General features: G+C 45.3%; 1 protein-coding gene across 1 annotated transcript; it reads right to left on the bottom strand.

The window, feature by feature from the left end:
* Positions 1 to 4,974: 4,974 nt before the first annotated feature.
* On the bottom strand, positions 4,975 to 21,146 carry LOC138431312 (zinc finger protein 280A-like). Its single transcript, XM_070289524.1, is given in 5 exon segments — positions 4,975 to 5,075; positions 7,596 to 7,937; positions 7,940 to 8,356; positions 8,634 to 9,217; positions 20,905 to 21,146. Coding segments are annotated over 5 exon segments (1,686 nt in total).
* Between the last annotated feature and the right edge of the window lie 643 nt (positions 21,147 to 21,789).

Genomic DNA, 21,789 nt, shown 5'->3' with positions numbered 1-21,789 from the left:
GTGTGTGTGTGTTTAAATACATTAGGTTCCACAGGAGAACTGGGGGTATGCCGGGGGCCAGGGGCCTAAGAGGACCTTTCTGCGAGCTGGCTTGTCCTACACCCCGGGGAAGAAAGCTGCTGAAGAGCAGAATCCACCCAGACTAGAGAGGGGAGAGGGCAAAAGGAGCCTGAGGCCCGTGGGTCCTGCCGCACGCTCCCTCCTGAGGGCCCGCGGGCCCTCACCAGCTGCCCCGCCGAGAAGGCCCCGTGGGAGTGGGGACCCGAGACACCCTCCCTTTAGCCGTCAGGCACCGCTTTGGCTGAACCACGCTCCAGTCCTTACCGGTCCCCATTGGCGGAGGTGACAGAACTGCCTGCCGCTCACCTGCCCTAGGCAGTGCCCGGATTAAGCCTGAGGAGGCGAGCCCGAGGCGATGAGGCCTCCTCAGGTCTGGGTCGCCACCTCAGCTCCCCCTACAGGCGTGCGGGCTGCCTCCGATGATTGGCTGCCAGGTGTCGGCGCCTGCAATCTGATTGGCCGCGAGGCCGAGTTGGGCGCATGCGCGGGCGAGGCACACCCCCCCCCCCCACCCCAAGCCCCAACCTCATAAAAACACCCGCTGTGGGCGTGGTCAGGCTGAATCTGAATCTCAAGGGTCTTGGGTCAAGATTTGCTCAACTCACCGAATGGGAAAGAAGGAAAAAACAGATGGCACAGTCTCCAGGGCACAGGGCTGGGAACGGCCTCCAAGTCTACCAGGCAAGTCCAGTGATGGTGTCCAGCAGTCACAGCCCTCAGGGGTGACCTCCCTTAAGCAAGTTCTTTGCTTAAGGAACTTGACCATATAGTGGATCTTGAAGCCCCTCCTCTTGGAATTACATTTCAATCAATGCCTGCCCCTGTTTTTGCAAGGTTATTGTGAGCTGAGAATGAGCTTTACTTTCTTCTTCTTCTTCTTTCTTCTTCCTCCTTCTTCCTTCTTCCTTCTTTCTCCTTCTCCTCCTCCTCCCCCTTTCTCCTCCTCCTTTTTCTCCTTCTTCTTTCTTCTTCTTCTTACTTTGTCTTTTTTTTTTTTTTTAAATTTTAGAGCTTTCCACTTTTAATGGCTGAGGAAAACCAAAAAGAATTTTATTTTCTGGCGTGAAAATTGTGTGAAATTCAGTTTTCGGAGTCGTTAAAGTTGGAACAGGGACTTGCCAGTTTCTTTGGTTATTATCTATGGCTGAAAACTTAATTAATTGCCAATGATCATATTCACAAAGCCTAACATATTTCTTTTTTGGCCCTTCACAGAGTCTTTTTTAAATGCCCTGTTCTGCTGGAAGTCTCCTAGTAGTCACATGGGAGAATAAAGTTTTGGTTTTGTTACAATATTTTCTCTCTAATATATTCATTTTTCATTCTTTACTAATTTCATTCCTTCATATCGCTATAAGTTTGTTCTGTTGCTCATCCTTACAACTTTTTGAGATGATTATTTGTAACTCTCATTTCTCTTATATCTAATGCTATAAATTTACCTTAATTTGTTGTTGTTGTTCAGTCCCTCAGTCATGTTGGACTCTTTGCTACGCCATGGACTGCATGCAGCACACCAGGCTTCCCTGTCCTTCACTGTCTCCTGGAGTTTGCTCAAACTCATGTCCATTGAGTTGGTGATACCCTCCATACATCTCATCCTTCGCTGCCCACTTCTTCTCCTGCCCTCAGTCTTTCCCAGCATCAAGTCTTTTCCAATGAGTTGGCTTTTCACATCAGGTGGCCAAACTATTGGATCATCAGATTCAGCATCAGTCCTTCCAGTGAATAGTCAGAGCTGACTGCCCTTAGGATTGACTGGTTGGATCTTGCTGTCCAAGGGACTCTCAAGAGTCTTCTCCAACACCACAGTTCAAAAGCATCAATTCTTCGGCACTCCACCTTCTTTATGGTCCAGCTGTCACACCCATACATGACTGCCGGAAAAACCATAGCTGTGACTAGGTGGACTTTGTCAGCAAAGAAATGTCTCTGCTTTTTAATATGCCGTCTAGGTTTGTCATAGCTTTTCTTCCAAGGGCCACATAGCTTTTAAGCTCATGGCTGCATTCACCATCCACAATCATTTTGGACCCCAAGAAAATAAAGTCTGTTGCTGTTTCCATTGTTTCTCCGTACAAATTTAACTATGTCCCACAATTTTTGCCGAATAGAATGTTCATTATCATTCGCTTTCAAGTATATCTAATATTCTCTTCTAAAGACAAGACTATATATTGTATGGGCTTCCCTGGTCACTCAACTGGTAAATCACTTTCCAGCCAATGAAGGAGACACAAGAGGCCTGGGTTCGATCCTGGGTCAGGAGGATCCCCTGGAGAAAATAATGGCAATCTGTTCCAGGATCCTTGCGTGAAAATTCCATAGAGAGATATATCATGTATTAATATAGTTATTTATATTTTCCAAGTGAATGGCATTTTAAAAGATGTTTCTTGGTCAATTTCTCATTATTGCATTATAGTCAGATGACACAGTCTAAATATTACTGATCCTTTGTATTTGAAGATTTCCATTCAGTTAAGTATACCGTACTTCAAATTTCCTTCTCAGTGAAGTCAAGATTAAGTGGGTGTTATGTAGAGAAAATACTTGCAATGTCTAAAATGTATATATGTGAAATGACTTCCTTTATGCTTCACAATTATGCCAGCATCTTTCAGTAGGGTACCTTTAACTAAGTTCCAGGGTTTTCTCAAATTTTACCGGTTTTTCCACAAATGTTCTTTCCCAGTTTCATATTCCCATATAGGATACTGACCTGCATGAGAATATATAGCAAAAAGCAACAGATACCTCCCTTAGCTTACTCTGGTCTGTAGCAGTTTCTTACACTTTCCTTGTTTTTCATGACTTTTGACATTTTTCAGGAGTCCTCCAGGGACAGGTATTTTGCAGAATGACTCTCTATATGGGTTTGGTATGTTTCTCCTGATTGCCCTGGGGTTTATATAATTTTAGAACTATACCTCCAAGGCAAAATATCTTTCTCATCACTTCCCATCAAGGATTCATACTATCAAAATGACTTACCACTAGTTCCTCTGCTATAAAGTTGTCTCCTTCCTACTGACATATTCTGTTCTTGGAAACAAGCCACTAAACACAGCCTACATTTAGGGAGGGGCATGGAATCTCATCTTGAGGAAAATATCTAAGAGATACACAAATTACTGTGTATACAAGTTAATTGAAACTCATTTATAAGGAAGATCTGGTCCTTCTAGCCATATCTTTTAATTTTAAATTAATTAAAGTAAAGATTTAATAGGTTTCCCAGTTGGTGCTAGTGGTAAAGTACCTGCCTGCCAATACAGGAGATGTAAACAACATGGGTTCAACCCCTGGGTCAAGAAGAACCCCCGGAAAGGGAAATGGCAACCCACTCCAGTATTAATGTCTGGAGAATCCCATGGACAGAGGAGCCTGGTGCACTACACTGATGGGGTTGCAAAGAGCTGGGCAGACTGAAGCCGCTGAACACACACAAAGATTTAATACCTCAGTCACACTGGCTGCATTTTAACATTTGCAAAGTGGCATATTAGACAAGGACATAGAAAATATTTTTATTGAGAATTCCTTAGTGATCCGGTTGTTAGAGATTTGTGCTTCTACTGCAGGGGCCAGAGAGTCAATCCCTGGTTGAAGATCTAAGATCCCTTAATCCTCACAGCAAGGCCAAACAAACAAACAAACAAACAAAAACCCTGCCAGATGAACACTCCATCTGATAATTCAGATAAAGAATATAAGCAGAACACCTCACAGAAAAGAAACATAAGCATTTATATATGTGAAAAGCTGATCGCCCTTATTAGGGAATACATGTAACAATTATTAAAAAAATTTCTATTGCTGCAGAAATGTCTGTGAATAGCACTGACTTAGGTGATTGTTTTGCCAACCTTTCTTCTTTTCAAATGTAGTGCATATTAACACGTGAAACTGCTTTAGTTCTGTCTCAAAAATTTGCTATTTTCACTATCATTCAGTTCAAATAGTGCTTTTCCCATAACAATTTCTCTTAGGAGCAATAAGTTATTTAGGTTCAGAAGCAGGAGAAGGAAGAGCCTAAAACACAACATTAAAGAGGCTTGTGAATTACAGACATGCCACTTTTGCACTTTGGGTTCCTGGCAATCCTTACTGCACAGCCTGTTTGCAGTGATATTGCTTCGTTTTCAAACTTTGGGAGTCCTGTACGCCTCAGTTATCTTTCTGGGTTTTTGTTTGGTCATGCCACAGAACCTGTGGGATCTTAGTTCCGCAACCAGGTGTTGAACCCTGGCCATTGACAGTGAAAGCATCAAGTCCTAACCAATGAACCAACAGGGATTTCTCATATATTTTTCTTTCTTTCTTTCAAATATTTATTCATTTACTTTTGGCTGCGCTTGCTTTTAGTTCCAGCACAAGGACCCTTCAATCTTCATTGTAGCATGTGGCAGAAGGAATTTTAATTGTCACATGTGGTATTTTTAGTTGCAATATGTGGGATCTAATACCCCGACCAGGGAATGAACTTGGACGCCCTAATCTGGGAGCACCGAGTATTTCCACTGGACTACAGGGATGTCATTCCCATGATCGAACCCCGGTCTCCCACATTGCAAGTGAATTCCTTACTGTCTGAACCACCGTAGCTTTGACTATAAGAATCTTGGTCAGCAGAGTGATGCCTTAGCTTTTTTTTTTTAATGCTGTCTATGTTTGCCATAGCTTTTCTTCCAAGGAGCTAGTTTCCCTTAATTTTGTGGCCACATTCACCATCTACAGTAATTTTGGAGTCCAAGAAAATAAAATCTGCTGTTATTTTCAATTTTTCACCATTTCTTTGCCATAAAGCGATAGGACCAGATGTTGTGAACTTCATTTTTTGAAATTTGAGTTTTAAGCCAGTCCTTCACTCTCCTCTTTTGCCATCGTCAAGAGGCTCTTCATTTTCTGCCATTAGGGTGGCATCTTCTGCATATCTGAGGTTGTCACTGTTTCTCCAGCAATCGTGATTCCAGATTGTGCTTCATCCAACCCAGTGTTTTTCATGATGTACTCTGCAATTAAGTTAAATAAGCAGGGCAACAGTATATAATCCTGACATACTCCTTTCCCTATTTGGAACCAGTCACTTGTTCCATGTCCAGTTCTAACTCTTGCTTCTTGACCTGCATACAGATTTCTCAGGAGGCAGGTCAGATGGTCTGGTATTCCCATCTCTTTAAGGATTTTCCAGAGTTTGTTGTGGTTCACACAGTCAAAGGTCTCATCACTTCATGGAAAATAGATGAAGAAACAATGGAAACAGTGACAGAATTTATTTTCTTGAGCTCTAAAATCACTACAGATGGTGACTGCAGCCACGAAATTAAAAGATGCTTGCTCCTTGGGAGAAAAGCTGTGACAAATCTAGAAAGCATATGGAAAAGCAGAATTACTTTGCCAGCAAAGATCCATGTAGTCCAGGCTATTGCTCTTCCACTAGTCAGGTATGGACGTGAGAGTTGGAGCGTAAAGATGGCTGAGCACCAAAGAATTGATGCTTTTGAACTGTGGTGTTGGTGAAGATTCCTGAGTGTCTGTTGGACTGGCAGCGAGACCAAGCCAGTCAGCCCTACAGGAAATCATCACTGAATAGTCACTGTAAGGAATGATACTGAAAGTGAAGCCCCGACACTTTGACCACCTTATGGGGAGAGCTGACTCATTAGAATACACCCTAATGCCGGAAAAGTTTGAAAGAAGGAGGAGGGGATGACAGAGAATGAGATGGTTGGATAGCATCACACACTCAACGGACTTGAGCTTGAGCAAGCTCCAGGAGACGATGAAGGACAGAGAAGCCTGGTGTTCCGCAGTCCATGGGATCGCAAAGAATGAACACGACTGCCCAACAACAAATTATTATTTGTCTTGCTTGATGTTTTTCTCGTTTCTGCAGCTTTTCACTTCTAATTAAATTTGTTCTTTGAAACTCATGGAAGGTCTAGGACCAGAAATGTTTCTACAAATAAGGGAGGACGTTGGTGGGGGTTGGGCAGGGGATGGTCTATCACTGGGAAAGCCCTGCAGGGTCCTGCTCAGTTATATGATGAAGCAGACTGACAATGCCAAGTGTTCAGTAGAAATGGAAATGCCAGTACTGTTAGTGGAAATACACACTGCTTCAATCAGTTTCAAAAAAGCATTTGACTGTACCCGCATGTTAGAATGGCTAAGTCAGTAACATCTGCCTGCTGTGGAGGAGACCTTGGTTTGAACCCTGGGTCGGGAAAATCCTCTGGCGAAGAAAATGCCAACCCAATGTTGTATTCTTGCCTGGGAAATCCTATGGACAGTGGAGCCTGGTTGGCGAGTCTGTGGGGTTGTAACAGTTAAATACTACTTAGCAACTAAACCACTACCACATGCGTTGTCAGAAAATCTCATGTCGAGACATATAGATTTAGCTATCCTAGAGAAATTACAATGAAAGACACAAAAACGTTCATAGGCAGCTTATTCAATAAGGAAAAATACGAGCCTTAAATTTCAGGCACAGTAAAATGGACGTATAAGACTATGCCAATTCATCTGAGGGAATTCTACCCAGCAATCAAAAAAGAATGTTCCACAGCTACATACAATAAGAATGCTTCTCACTTATTTAAAGGAAAATGAAGACCAGGGGAACAGAAAGTCTATTGTGTGATTCTGTTTATTTAACACTTGAAACAAAGAAAAATGAATCCCTGGTGCTAGAGGTCAAAGAAGTGGTTACTTTGAGGGGCAGAGAGTGGCCAGTAAGGAACATGGAGATTTCAAAGCTACTTGATAGTAGAGAGAGGAAACAAATACAATCTCAGTTACAGTAAAGCCAGACTTTATTTAGTTGGGCTACAAAATAACCATAGATGGTTACTGGTGCCATGAAATTAAAAGATGCTCACTCCTTGGAAGAAAAGTTGTGACAAAGCTAGACAGTGTATTAAAAGAAAGAGACATTACTTTGCCAACAAATGTCCATAAAGTCAAAGCTGTGATTTTTCCAGTAGTCAGATACAGATGGAGGAGCTGCACCATAAAGAAGGCTGAGTGCTGAAGAATTGATCTTTTCAAACTGTGGTGCTGGAGAATGGAGAAGACTCTTGAGAGTCCCTTGGACTGCAAGGAGATCCAACCAGTCAATCCTAAAGGAAATCAACCCTGAATATTCAGTGGAAAAACGGATGCTGAAGCGCCAATGCTTTGGCCTCCTGATGGGAAGAGTCAACTCATTGGGAAAACAAAACAAAACAAAACCAAACCCTTGATCCTGGGAAATATTGAAGGCAGGAGCAGAAGGCATGACAGAGGATGAGATGGTTGGGTGGCATCAGCAACCCAACGGAATGAGTTTGAGCAAGCTTCAGGGGATGGTGATGGACAGGGAAGCGTGGCATACAGAAGTTCATGGGGTCACAGGGAGTCAGACACGACTGAGCAACTGAACAACAAAAGCCAGGCAGGGTCTTTATGTACAGCTGGCTGAACCTCAGTGGGGCTTTTTTGAATTTCTGGAGGTGGGTAGAACATAAATTTTTGGCCAGATCTCTTGCTGCAACATGTCCGGAATATTTCGTGTCCGTAGTCAATCTTTTTTGTGGTTTTTCTGGGTGGCACTTTGGAGTCAGTGTTCCTCACAATGATGGATGCTGTCTCTCTCAGTCCCAGCTGAACTGAACTTTGGATCATGACCTCTGTTTCAGGAGGCAACCCTCCCAAGTGCTCTGGCTTTTGGAATGACCGATGATTCTTGGTTTGGTTCTCTGTCTTTTCCTTCACGTTCAAACTTTGCAGCCAGCACTTGGAACACGGAAAGACCCTCCTGTTCCAGTTCCTCCAAGCGTGATTTACAAAGGATGTCACCTGTTTGAAAATTTTGAGGCAAAACAGACAAACAAATTGTTCATATTTCCATGCCATGTTCTAAAATATGCCTCTACATTGGCAAAGGCTGACAATCTGTAATTGCAAACACAGCAGACATAGGGCATTTTGCCAGGTTTGTGACTGTCCTTCATGTGCTGTAATAGAACCTGATCTGTTTTGAAGGACAATTCACAGATTTTACAGACCGTGGAGGGCTCCCAGGAAGCATGGACACTTTCAGTGTGACACTGCCGCTGGAACAAGGTGGGAAACTGGTGGTGGCAGTGCTGACAGGTAGTGTAGATTTCTCAGCTGTCACCCTTCTGCCTCTCAAGCTCTAGATGGTTCCTCAGGTGGGTCATAAACTTGACATATTTTAGAACACTCAAGCAGCTGAGGCATTTAAAGGCTGTGTGAGTCTTCTGTTCTGGCTGCCATCTCTTGTATGCTGCCAGAGTAAAAGCCATCAAATAACATTTACTTTCATCAGTAAATTTGATCCCAGATTTACTTTCATGGCATCAACAGACTTGCTCTGAGTTGCAAGAGTCAAAACGTCCATTTTCTCCAGCCCTTACAAACTACATGGTCCTTCTGGATCCATAAGACGGAAGCATGCCTGGTCATTGGCATGAGTCCATGAAAATGATGCCCCACCATGAACACGGCTCGGTGAGGTCAGGGAATCTTCCAAGGTCATAATCGTGTTTTTCCAGGAGAGATACCTGGAGGGGCCATGGTGGAGGCAGGTCCCCCTGGGATTCCATCCCTGAGTTTGGGTCTTTTGGGATTCCCACTGTTAAAATTCACATCTGAAGTAGGACACCGCTTTGAATTAAGAGGGCTTTCATCCTTGTCTCCTAATGAGAGAACAGCTCCAGAGAGACAGTGACGCCGCAGAGAGAGCAGTTCTGAATTGTGAAGGACAGTTTCCGGAGAGTTCGTTTTATAATCAGGTTTAGATGAAGGCTCAGAAATAATAGAACTGCCTCTTCCTCCCCATGCACACTGAGAAGCTGGTGATACGGCAGCTGGCTCTGATGCTGGGGTCTTAAGATTTGCAGGTTGCAACGTGCAGGAGGGATCTGGACTCACGGGGTCCTTCATTCTTCTTGAAGATGATTCCCTGGTCACTCTGTTCAAAGCGTTAGAAATGACTGGCTTTGAGCTTGAAATCACTCTGACCCAGAGGGTTTCAGCATCCTCATTGACGTGCTCCACTCCAACAAAGATGACCTCAGCATCGTCATTGTCCTCACTCTGGATTTGGACACGGCGGTCTTTTTCTTGGGTTGTGGTGGTGCTTGTGCTTCCTCACACGGGAAGAGATGGGCCATTTTGCAATCACTTTTGGCTTCAAGTGGCCCCTTCTAGTGTTGTTTTTTTTTTTTCCCACCTAAAAGTAATCATCAGAAAAGGTCATCCCCTCTGATCTCAGGTGTCACTCTCTGTGGTTTCAGTTAACCCTCAGTTGTTCACCGAGAATGTTAAATGGAAAACTCCAGAAATATATAACGTATGCATTTTAATCTGCGGGTAATTCTGAGGAGAGTGATTGGAATCTCACACCATCCTGCTTCCTCCTGCCCAGAACGTGAATCGTTCCTTAGTCCTGAACATCCCACGCATTTGTCGCTCGGTTACCCCAATGATTGGTGAGATGTCACAGGGCTTGTGAACAAGTCATCCTTAGTTTACTCAATAATGGCCCCAAACCATAAGTGGAGTGATGCTGCCCATTTAGATATGCCCAAGAAAATCCATTAAGTGCTACCTCTAAGTGAAAAGATCAAAGTTCTCAATTTGATATAAAAAGAGAAAGAAAAAATGTATGCTGAGGTTGCTAATATCTGTGGTGAATGTGAAGAAGAGAAAATAAATCTGGGTTAGTTTTGCTGTCAAACCTCAAACTGCGAAAGGTATGGACACAGAGCATAGTAAGTGCTTAGTTAGGGTGAAAAAAGAGAAAATCACTCAATTAGTACAGTAGTATATTTTACATAGTGACTACACTCACAAAACTTTTATAAAAGTATATTGTTATATTTGTTCTATGGTATTATTACACCTTCCCTGGTGGCTCAGATGGTAAAGTGTCTGCCTACAATTCGGGAGAGCCAGGTTCAATCCCTGGGTCAGGAAGATCCTCTGAAGAGGGAAATGGCAATCCAGTCCAGAATTCTGGCCTGGGAAATCCCGTGGAGAGAGGAGCGTAATAAGCTGCAGTCCATGGGGTCGCAAAGAGTTGGACATGACTGAGCGACTTCACTTTCACTTTCCTGTTATTATTAGGCACTAGCTGATCTCTTACTGTGCCTCTATACAGTAGACTGCATCACAGGTATGTTTGTCTAGAAGAACCATTGTGTATATAGAGTTTGATACTGTGTGAGGTTACCGATGTCCCCTGGGGGTCTTGAAACTTATTCTCTGCTGATAACTGGTGATGATTATATTTCTTTCAAAAGACAAAATTGGTACCTGATTTAATCATTGGTGAAACATTGAGATAACTATTAACACGCTTAGACATAAGGAAACATCTCAAACTCAGTCAAGTGACATGACCGCTTTAAAGTTCCTTCTCCAGCCACCACTTTTGCCTTTTCTCCCCATGGTGGCCCCAGTGCTCCTGTTAAACTCTGCAAAATGGTAGGCACCATTTTGTTTATAGATCTACAATCTCACTCAGAAATGCTGACTGACAGAAAATGTCCAAAAGAGCTCCCAGCTGTCCCTTGGGGGTGCCTCTCACTCCTTCCACTCTCTGAGTCCAGAAGGAACCATAGTCTATACATGGATCAAATATATTTTTTAAAAAAATTCCAGCCAGTTCTAATAGCAAGGCTTGAACCTGCCTCATGCTGGCAACTCTCTCTCTCTCTCTCTAGAGAGAGAGAGAGCATTTACACTGTACTTGAAACTATTTACACAGCATCAACATTGCATTAGGTATTATAAGGAATGTGGAGATGATTTAAAACATGTGGGAGTATCCCCTTAAGTTACATGCAAAGACTGCACCATTTTATATAATGGACTTGAGCACCCATGGATTTTGGTATCTCCAGGTGCAGGGTTCCCAGACCCAATCTCCCAAGGGTACCGAGGAAGAAGGATGGGGACTTCTCATGACTTCTACTGCTCCCCCTGCCTTGGATGCTGTCTCAAGTACCAGCACCCAACTCTTGACCTGCCTCGGTCCACAGTTTCTCTGCCAGGCTTTCATGACCATGATGTCAGAAAGCACTCACATGCCATATTCACCTCCAGAGCTATTGGGTTGCTGTATTTTGTTTTCTCGAACAACATGTAGTGTCTGTCAGTGCTACATGTCTGCTACATGTCTGCTGCATAAATAAACAGTAACTGTTATTAAACAGTCATTTATCTGTACCTCAAGCTTGACCCACTCATTCCTGGCTCCCCAGATACTTACACTTGATCTTAGCCAAAAGGCTGAGAAGCAATTTCTCCAAGCATTTAATGAATTCCAAATCTGAATGAAATAAAACTATCATGCAAGAGAGAAAGTCAGCCAGTATCTAGCTGGATGCTGACAGGGGCGGTGGTGCTCATTGAAATAGAAGATTTGTAACACAATTTCTCTCCATATAATATGTTTGTCGATAGCTTCCATGCCATTAACACGTTTCATAGACATTAAGGGACATTCTAAAGTTTACATGTGGCCATTTGTGATACCAGATCACATTTCATCAGTAGCGAATCATAGTTTGTTTGCTTGTGTGTAAATGATGGTCCTAGCGGTAAAGGTCCCTTCTGCCAGAGCAGAAGACCTAAGAGATGCAGGTTCCATCTCTGGGTCAGGAGGATTCCCTGGAGGAGGGCATGGCAACCCACTGCAGTATTCCTGCCTGAAGAATCGTATGGACAGAGAAGAATGGCGGGTGGCAGTCCAAAGGGTTGCAAAGAGTCAAGCATGACTGAAGCAACTGAACACACACACATACATAGGTATATAAATATATATTTTATAGTGGTATGAAAAATAATGCTGTGGGACTTCCCTGGTATTCCAGTATTTAAGACTCCTCAGTTCCAGGCCAGGGGCACGGCTTCAATCCCTGGTCAGGGGCCTGTGATCCCACATGCCACTGGGTGTGGCCAAAGGTAAATGGAATAATGTACCTTACAGCTGATGTCATCTTAGATTTAATGAAGATTTCTATTTTTCATAAGCAGAATCCAGCCTACTAAATTCATGTTACAAGTCACTAATGGCATGCTAGCTGCATTATACAGGCAAATGGTTTAGACAGGGATTGACAAATTGGCTTGCTTCCTGTTTTTTTTTGTTTGTTTGTTTGTTTGTTTGTTTTTTCCCCTCAAACAGCAAACTGAGTGATTTTTTTGTGTTAGGTTTTTTTTTTTTTTTAACTTTTAAAAAACCTTTAATATTTTTTACATTTTTTTTTAAATTTGGGGAAACACGAAGGAAACGTTTGTGATATGTGAAAATTATATAATATCTATATTTCAGTGTCACAAATAAAGTTTTATTGGAACACAGCCATCATCATTTGCCACTGCCTGAGGCTATTTCACCCTGCTAATGGGAGAGACCTCATGGCGCTTAATGCTTGGTTACTCTGTAGCCCTTTACAGATAAATTTTGCAGACTCATGGCTGCAGAGAACAAAAGGAAGCATTCCAAACTCCATGGCTCACCAGCTCCTGAAGTCCAGTTGACTCAGTGCAGCTAAACACTTCCTACTCTGAGACCAAGTGAAGGGTGAAGCTGGATTGTCTTTGTCTCCACGTCCCAGGAATATTTCTCTGGGAATAGCAGGACCGCTTCCTGTGTCCAGTGTCCATGAAACTCCTGCCCGGCTCTCCAAAAGCCTTTTCCCAGTGAGGCTGCATCAGGAGATTCCAAGCCTTTTAAAGCCCATTCTAGTCCAATCCATAGTACCCAAACCGGGCTCCAATCAGGTTTCTGAACCAGCTTTTCCCCACAGGATCTTTCAACTAGAAAATTTTCTAGCAAAATGTTAGAGAGCGGAAAGAATCTGAGTGGGGCTTCAGGGACCCTCCCAGGGGCGGCTATTTTCCAGGTCTCAGTGTGATGAGAGTCCCCACTTGCATCTCTGGCATCCAGAGGCCCACCACCTTATCTCCAATTTATCTGAATCTTTAGTTATTTGGGGTTCAATAGTTAAGGGCAAGGGAAGGTGGTCCACACTGCTCTTCCAACAGGGCATGGGCTGATGTCAGGAACCTAAAAAGTCAAAAGTTCTCTTCCAATGGCAAAAAAAAAATTTCCATCTAAGAACAGCGAGCCCCTGTCCTCTTCCGAGGGCAAGGGGGTGGGTTGGGGAGGAGGCAGGGTGAGGAGGGCAGGAAGTAAGCTTACTCCCAAGTGATCTGCACTTGAAGACTCAGCACCCGGTGGATTCCCAGGTCCTCACTGTGAATCTACATGCTGAATCCCAGGAGTGTTTTCTAGACAGGGGCTCATGCGTTCTTAAACCACGTCAGGGGTGTCAGGTCACACCCTCACTCCCCTCCTGCTCCCTTCCCCCCTTACTCGCCCTCTTCTCTGTCCTCCTTTGCAGCACCTAGATTATATCCCAAACTTTCCCTCCCACTGCCTTTACAGCCCTGTGTGCACAGATTCGTGGGTTTCAGAGAGGGTTTCAGAGAAGAAATACGTGTATTTCCATTCATTATAAGGTAATAGAGTCACTGAATTAGAACAAAAATGATGTTCACTAATGAAGGAGATCTCAAATGCTGTAATCAGATATAACATCAAAAATACCGTTATTATCAAATCAACATGTGTTCCCCTTAAATTTACAGAATATATGTCCATTCCATCTCAGTGAAGCAGGGGAAAAAAATAAAAACTGACCATTAGAAAGAGCTCGTTTTATACTCTTTTAAGAGGCATGATGGCCGGTGCTGTGCCTAGTAGCTCAGTTGTGTCTGACTTTTTGCGACCCCATGGACTGTAGCCAGCCAGCCTCCTCTACCCATTGAGTTCACCAGGGAAAAATGCTGGAGTGGGTTGCCATGTCCTTCTCCAATGTTGGTGAGTATCAGAACCCAAGGCTAGGGATTTCCTGGCCGTCCAGTGGTTGAGAATCTGCCTTCCAATGCAGGGAATGTGAGTTTAATACGTGGTGGGTAAGATCCCACACGCCAGAGGGCAGTAGAATGGACAAAGGATCCTGCATGCCACAACTAAGACCCGAAGAAGCCAAATAAGTGAACAAAACTGAATTTTTTTTTTTAAACTCTATGCTCTTTACATTCTTCTGGATATATTTGAAAGCATGATATTAACAGTTTTATTTATTTATGGACACACCATGAGACTTCCTTCAGGAGCTTAGTTTCCTGACCAGGGACTGAACCCAGGTCACCAGAGTGAGAGCATTGAACACTAACTGCTGGCTTGCCAGGGAATTCCTAATCTGATTTACTTAAAGGGTTTATTTTTATTGTATGGCAAAAGGTACACCCTTTGCAGTGTTTACACTTACCACGAAAACATTTTGGATGTCAATTTTAAAATGTTTGCAAAACTTAGGAGAAAGGAAGAAACATTTTGACTACCTATTTATGCTTCTAGGCTTCCCTGATGGCTCAGAGAGTAAAAAAATTGCCTGCAGTACAGGAGACCAGGGTTTAATCCCTGTGTCAGGAAGATCTCCTGGAGAAGGAAATGACTCTCCACTCAAGTATGCTTGCCTGGAGAATTCCATGGACAGAGGAGCCTGGCGAGCTGCTATCCATGGGTTTGCAAAGTGTCAAACACAACTGGACAACTAACACTTTCACTTTCATATGCTTCTAAAGATTGCTCAAATCTCAGAATCACCTGGGACATTATTAAACATAGAGGTTCCAGGGCTGCATATCACACCTAAGAAATTCAAATTGCCCTAGGAGAGGGCGTGGGAATCTGAAAGTTCAAAGTTTGCCTCACTTGATTATGAAATGAAGTGAATCCCAGGGTGTAAAGTCATCCAATACTTTGGGAAAGATTGATCTCTGTTGGCTCAACAGTAAAGAATCCACCTGTTAATGCAGGAGACCTGGGTACAGTCTCTGGGTTGGAAAGCTCTCCTGGAGGAAGAAATGGCAACCACGCCAGTATTCTTGCCTGAGAAATCCCATGGACAGAGGAGCCTGGCAGGCTACAGTCTATGGGGTCACAAAAGACTCAGACACACAACTTAGCAACTAAATCGCAACAGTGAAACTGAGAGGTGCTCAGCTGTGTCCAACCCTTTGTGACCGCATGGACTATATGCAGTCCATGGAATCCTCCAGGCTAGAATACTGGTGTGGGTAGCCTTTCCTGTCTCCAGGGGATCTTCCCAACCCAGGGATCAAACCCAGGTCTCCCACATTGCAGTCAGATTCTTTACCAGCTGAGGCACAATGGGAGCCCAAGCAACAATAAGAATATGCTTAAAATACCCAAGAATCTACACTTTCAGGAGACCCTAAGGGTTGAGGGTCAGGAATTCATTTTTTCCTTCATGTGACACCACTGAGCACCTGCCTTGGGAGGAGCAGGTTATTGGTAATTCAATAAACTAAAGAGATGTTGTAGCTTGAGCTGGGCGCTTCATCCTCCCCAGAACTCTTCAGAGATTCCAGGAGCTCCACACCCTCTTTTGGGGCTTCTGGATGTCCTTCGTATTGAAGGAAGTTAGGATATAATCAAAGCTCAGAGATCTGGATGCAAACATCTCCGTTTGGGCCACACTTTCAAATCTCCTGGGCTGTGCTTCTTAACCATCAGTGAATCTAAGGAATTGCCTATGTGTCTTGTGCAAAAACACATTCTCATCCAACGGTTGTGGGTGGGGCCTGAGAGTCTGAGTTTCTCCCAAGCTCCAGTTGTTGCCCAGGCTGCTTAAGGTGTCCATATTAAACAGTGAGTATTAGAGAGCTTTTGAAAAGTACTGATGTTCTGATTGATCCTGTCAATCTTACTCCATACCCACAGACTCAGTTTCTCCAGGAATAGGACCAGGGAGTCAACGTTATTAAAGGTCTCAGGTATTTCTAAGGAGCAGGTAGGGTGCAAATGTGTAGCCAGGCAAATCACCCTACCATCAACCCTGTTTGGGGGCTTCATTGTGTCCTGCAAAATCCATAGGTTGGGGGGACTTTCCCAAAGGTCCAGTGGCTAAAACTCTCCACTCCCAGTGCAGGGGGCCGGGCTTCTGTCCGTGGTCAGGGAACTAGATCCCATGTGCTGCCAGGAAGACCGAAGACCCCATATACCACAACTAACACCTGGTGCCATCAAGTAAATTAATTCATTAAAAAAAAAATCTGTAGAGTGTCTAACCCCCAACACTTTGGAATGTAACCTTATCTGTAGATTATGCCTTTAATGAGGTGATTAAGTTAAAACGAGGTCACTAGGGTGGGCCCTAGTCCAATCTGATGGTTCTCTATATAAAGAGAGAGAGAGAAATTCCCTGGAAGGCCAGTGGTTAGGGCTCAGATCTTTCACTGCCAAGGGCCCAAGTTCAATCCCTGGTCTGGAAACTAAGACCCAGAAGAAAAGCAGCATGGCCGGAAAATAAAGAGGAAATTAGGACACACAAGGCATCAAGGATGCATGGACATAAAGGGACAGGAGGACCCGAGAATGTAGGTGCCTGCTCATTAAGGAAAGAGATCTCCAGAGACACCACACTGTCAACACCTTGATCCCGGATTTCTAGCCTCCAGAACTGGGAGAAAACAATTTCCTGTTGTTAAAGTCTCGTGTATTTCTGGTGGCCACCTTAGTACATTAATGTGTTCTTTAGATCAGGAGTCCCTAGAGAGGGCTCACCTCAAGGACAGTAGCGGGTATGCAGGTGATGACTCGGCTTCCAGCCGACTCCCAAACATCAACAAATGACCACCCACCCAGATTTTCCAGGATTCAGCCTCTTTCTGTCTCCCCTTCTTGCAGACACTACTGCTAAACGTCCCCACCCAACCCTCTTTCCGCCCCACCCCGCCTTTGTTTGTTTGTTTGTTTGTTTGCTTGTTTGCTTGTTTCTCTCCTAGACTCTGAGGGACAGAACCTTGAGAACAGAGTGAGGCCTGTGCTCACACCATCCTGGATGTGAAGGAGAGTATGTGTTTTAATGGGGGGGGGGGGGGGGGAAAGGGAAGAAACCCAAAGCTGTCTAGCAGAATCTTGTCACCAAGTGTACAGAAAAGCCTTCACATGTTAGGTTAGGAAGAAGCAGAGGACATGATTTCAACCTCTTCTTCAGGGAAGCTTTCTGGGAAGGAGGACAGCATGCTTTCTGTAGATGGATTGAGGGCAGATGAATTTATTGGAAGGCATTGGGTAGCCAGGAAAGGAATATGAGTGGAGAGGGGGTATGTCATCCTTCACTTCTCTCTACCTCCAGAAGTTTCTATGATACGGGCCACGGTCACAGGTCTCCCAGAGGTCAGGGAGAAAGGAACATTTGGTGACTTCATCAAAGCCTGGCCCATAGAAGCCTGGCTCTCAGCAGCCAACATCAGGCTTCTGGGGCATCCACCAGGCTCAGGAAATGACCTACTGGGAACTCTCTGGTAGTCCTGGGGTGGTTAGGACTCTGCACTTTCACTGCTGAGGGTGTGGATTCTATCCTCAGTTGGGGAACGAAGATCCTGAAAGCTGTGTTGGCTGGCAAACAAAAGAAACAACAACAAAAAAAAGAAAGACAGACATGACCTGTTCCCACCTTTCCTTCTGTGGACAACCCCAAGGCCAACTCCAGTCCAGGTCCATTGCTGTGGTCAAGGAGGAAGCTCCCTGGGGCTTGTGGCCGTGGAGTGACGTGGTCAGCCTGAGTGTCCACCAACAAGGCTGAGCATCTCACACCAACTGAGAACCTGGTACCCAGGAGGAGATCAGGCCCTTGGGACAGGGCCGTGTAAGAAGTGAACTCGACAAGGTGTCCAAAAGGCACATCTTTCAAGAGGGCACTAATCCAGGTGGCTAGCCTCTACCCACTTCCTCCGTCTCTGGGGGAGAGCTTGTCCCTTCCATTGTTCTCACAAATCTTTTCCTCTAATACTCTCCCTGGAACAGCTTTATCTCAAGAAATTGTTGTTGTTCATTTGCCCAGTTGTATCTGCAACCCCATGGACTTCAGCACGCCAGACCTCCCTGTCCCTCACCATTTCCTGAAGTTTGCCCAAGTTCATGTCTATTGCATTGGTGATTCCATCCAGCCATCTCGTTCTCTGTTGCCCTCTTCTCCTTCTGCCCTCAATCTTGCCCAGCATCAGGGACTTTCCCAGTGAATCAGCTGCTTATATCACATGACCAATATAGTGGACCTTCAGCTTCAGCATCAATCCTTCTGACAAGTATTCGGGGTTGATCTCCCTTAAGATTGACTGGTGTGAACTCCTTGCTGTCCAAAGGACTTCCAGGAGTGTTCATCAGCACCACAACTCGAAGGGAACAATTGTTTGGCACTCTGCCTTCTTTGTGGTCCAGCTCTCACAACCATACATGACCACTTGGAAGATCATAGCGTTGACTATACAGACCTTTGTTGGCAGAGTAACATCTCTGCTTTTCAACACACTGTCTAGGTTTGTCATAGCTTTCCTGCCAAGAAGCAACCGTCTTTTGATCTCATGGTTGCAATCACCATTGCAGTGATTGTACAGCCCAAGAAGAGGAAATCTGTCAGTACTTCCACCGTTTTCCTTCTGTTTACCATGGAGTAATGGGGCTAGATGCCATGATCTCAGTGTTTTTAATATGTAGTTTTAAGCTGGCTCTTTCACTCTCCTCCTTCATCCTTACCTAATCAGTGCAGAGCGTCTGGCTTCTTGCTGCTTCTTCCCTCAGTTCGAATTCCCTGAGTAAGAAATCATAAAGGGGTAGTTTTGTAGCTTCAATGCAAGGGTGGGACAGAGAGGGACCAAAACCTATGGGATCATGACACATTGAGAAACTCAATCAATGACGACTTGCACCACCTGCTTACCTACAGGATTAAAGGTGACGTGAAAGTGTTAGTCAGTCCTATCTGATGCTTTATGACTTCATGTACTGTATCCCAACAGGCTCCTCTATGGAATTCTCCAGGAAAGAATACTGGAGTGGGTACTCACTCCCTTCTCCGGGGGATCTTCCTGATTCAGAGACTAAGCTTGAGCCTCCTGCATTGCAGGTGGATTCCTTACCATCTGAGCCACCAGGAAAGCTCAAATCAAGGCAATGCTAATTTCCAGAACATTACTATAGTAAAATTTGGTAGTCCATGCCAGTCGCAGCTGTTTCTGTCACAAAAAGCTGTATAGTTGGAGCCCACCACTCTGAAGGGGTGCTGTTATTTGGTTTAGTTGCTAAATCTCCTCTGACTCTTAGAGGACTTGGTCTCAGTAAAGAGCTCTGGTGGGAAAAGAGAATTAGTTAATAGCCTTAGTATGGCCAGGGTGGCAGAGAACTAGGATTTGAAGGAAATTTTATCTTTACCATTTGGCTTAAGCTAAATACCTAAGGATTAAGGTTTTATGAACAACAACAACAACGAAAAAGTTACAGATGAATGACACCAAGGAGAAAAATGCCAAGTTACACTCAACACTGAAACACTGAACTCAGTAGTGACATTTTTTGACGATTGGGAACAGATTTCCATCAGCCTTTGAATAAATATTTGTGTGTGAAAGTTTTTATTCATGTAAAAAAATAAAATAAAACCTGTGGGGATATGAGTGACATAAAAGCACATTTAGACAATGGATTCAGGGATGTTGGGTTGTCTCTTAGAAACTCGAGGCTTGCCTGGCTGCTCAGTTGTGCATGCAATGCAGGAGACCCAAATTCAATCCCTGGATTGGGAAGATCTTCTGGAAAAGAGATCTGTTACCTGCTGTAGTATTCTCAGCTGTAGAATTCCATAGGCAGAGAAGCCTGGCAGCCTACAGTCCATGGAGTCCCAAAGAGTCAGACACGGCTGAGCAGTGGGAAAACGGGCATGGGCTGGTGGGTCCCAGAGGCTCCAGGTGGACTGCGGGTGAATATGACCCACGACTCAGGGGCTGATTTTGCACAGTGAACCCGTTTTGGCACTGCCCAGGGTACGAGATGGAGGATTTGCTTCTGCTGAATCCACTGGGGAAAATGCTCCAGTCCAGGGCCTGGGTGAGGTTAGCAGTGAGGGTCCCTTGGAAGAAGGTTCCCTCTAGTGATGCTCACTCCTGGACACTTAGTTCAGCTGCCAAAAAGGGAATCAATGCAACACATTCATGCAGACAGACTAGGCCGCATCCTCTCAGATTTTATCACTGAGTTCAAGGCAGAGCGATAACCTCTTACTGAGAATTTCCTATGTAGTCAGAAAGGAAGTCTTAGAGGAAAACAATAATTGTGATTTGGACTTAGAGAGATTGGAGCCACTTCAACAATGATGCTTATTTAACTTTTTATCTTCTCTCGACTGCTTAGGAGGTGCAGTTTCCCCTCATGGTCCCTCCTTGCCATCTCGAGAATCACCTACTTTCCCCAGCTCACCTGGAACCTAAAACAGCTCAGGACAAATGTGGCAGGTGGGAGGGAGAAACAGAGCTTCGGACTTCAAACCTCATGCCTGATGGACCAATGTCCTCCTTGCTTAATTATTTGTCATCGCCTCAGCTAAGACATCACTCTCTCAGAAAAAATTCCCAAGGGCATCACACCTGACCGCCACTATGCAGACTCCCAGAAAGAAGTCCGCTTTGACAGCATCTAACCTAGGCCACTCCTCTGACCCTAACCAGGAAGGTCACCTGACAAGATGCCCGGGGACAGAGCGGCAAGACTGTGAGGACTTCCAAGTGGCCCGGGCACCCTGGCAATGTCCACAGCAGGCATAGAGTAGACATCCTGACGGTAACGAAAGAGACAGGCCTGTTCTGGTCTACGGGGCTGGCGCCATGCCTTACCTGGGCACCTGGTGCAGGTGGCTATCGAGGAAGGAGATGGAGTTCAGGTAGAGCTCCTACAGGTGGGGCAGGTTCGGGAACTGGGCCGTGAGCTGGGTGATGCAGTGCTCCTCCTGTTTGGGAGCTGTGTGCGGCAACACGTGGATGCACCAGAGCAGCAGCCGGGGCAGGTTGCCCATCCGGCCCAGGTGCAGCACAAACCTTCCCAAAGTGGCCAGATTCCAGGTGCAATGCACCTCCAGGTCCTCGACACAGTCCAGCTGCACCACCTTCAGGATCCTCCTGATGCTCCGCGTGGGCATGGTGGAGATGCTGAGCTTCTGGCAGCTCAGGTGCACCAGGCTTCTCCTGTTTGGCCTTCTTCAGCAGGTAGCTGAGCGTCTGGTTCCAGGTGTCCTCCTTGAGGCACAGGGGCCTGTGCCGGCTTTAGCCCACCTGCGCCTCCACCCTGCACCTCTTCTGCATGGACTGGGCTGGCTCGGGCTCCAGCAACGAGCAGACACTCTCCATGATGCTGGATCACATGGTGCAGATGTCCTGGTGGGCTTTCCAGTGCAAGTTCAGCAGCTGCAGCTTCCACCGCCTGCAGGGCCGCGGGGGACACGCTGAGCTGTGCAGAGGCCGACTGGCACCAGGACCCCGTGAGGGCTCTGCACTCCATATACCACCGCTCCCCCGGCTTCAGGAACCCCCTTGGTCCCTACCTTAAGGGACATTGGTGGGGAGCACATGCCTTTTGTCCCTTCTGCCCCTCAACCAGTCCTGTAACCTGGATGCCTGTCCAAGTGAACCCCTCATCTTCCTGCCCTGGCTGCATCTTGCTCACACCCCCAGGCCCCACCAGTCTGCCAGGTTGACCTTACCTGGGTTGGACCCCTTGAGCAAGCAGGACGTCCAGGTCATCCAGTGGAGCCTGGAAGGACTCCAGATGAGGCTGGTGTTCCT

Source organism: Ovis canadensis, chromosome Y (genome assembly GCF_042477335.2).
Source record: "Ovis canadensis isolate MfBH-ARS-UI-01 breed Bighorn chromosome Y, ARS-UI_OviCan_v2, whole genome shotgun sequence".
Lineage (NCBI taxonomy): Eukaryota > Metazoa > Chordata > Mammalia > Artiodactyla > Bovidae > Ovis > Ovis canadensis.
Note: the sequence above shows the minus strand (reverse complement) of the source record. Positions and strands in the feature narration are given on the sequence as shown.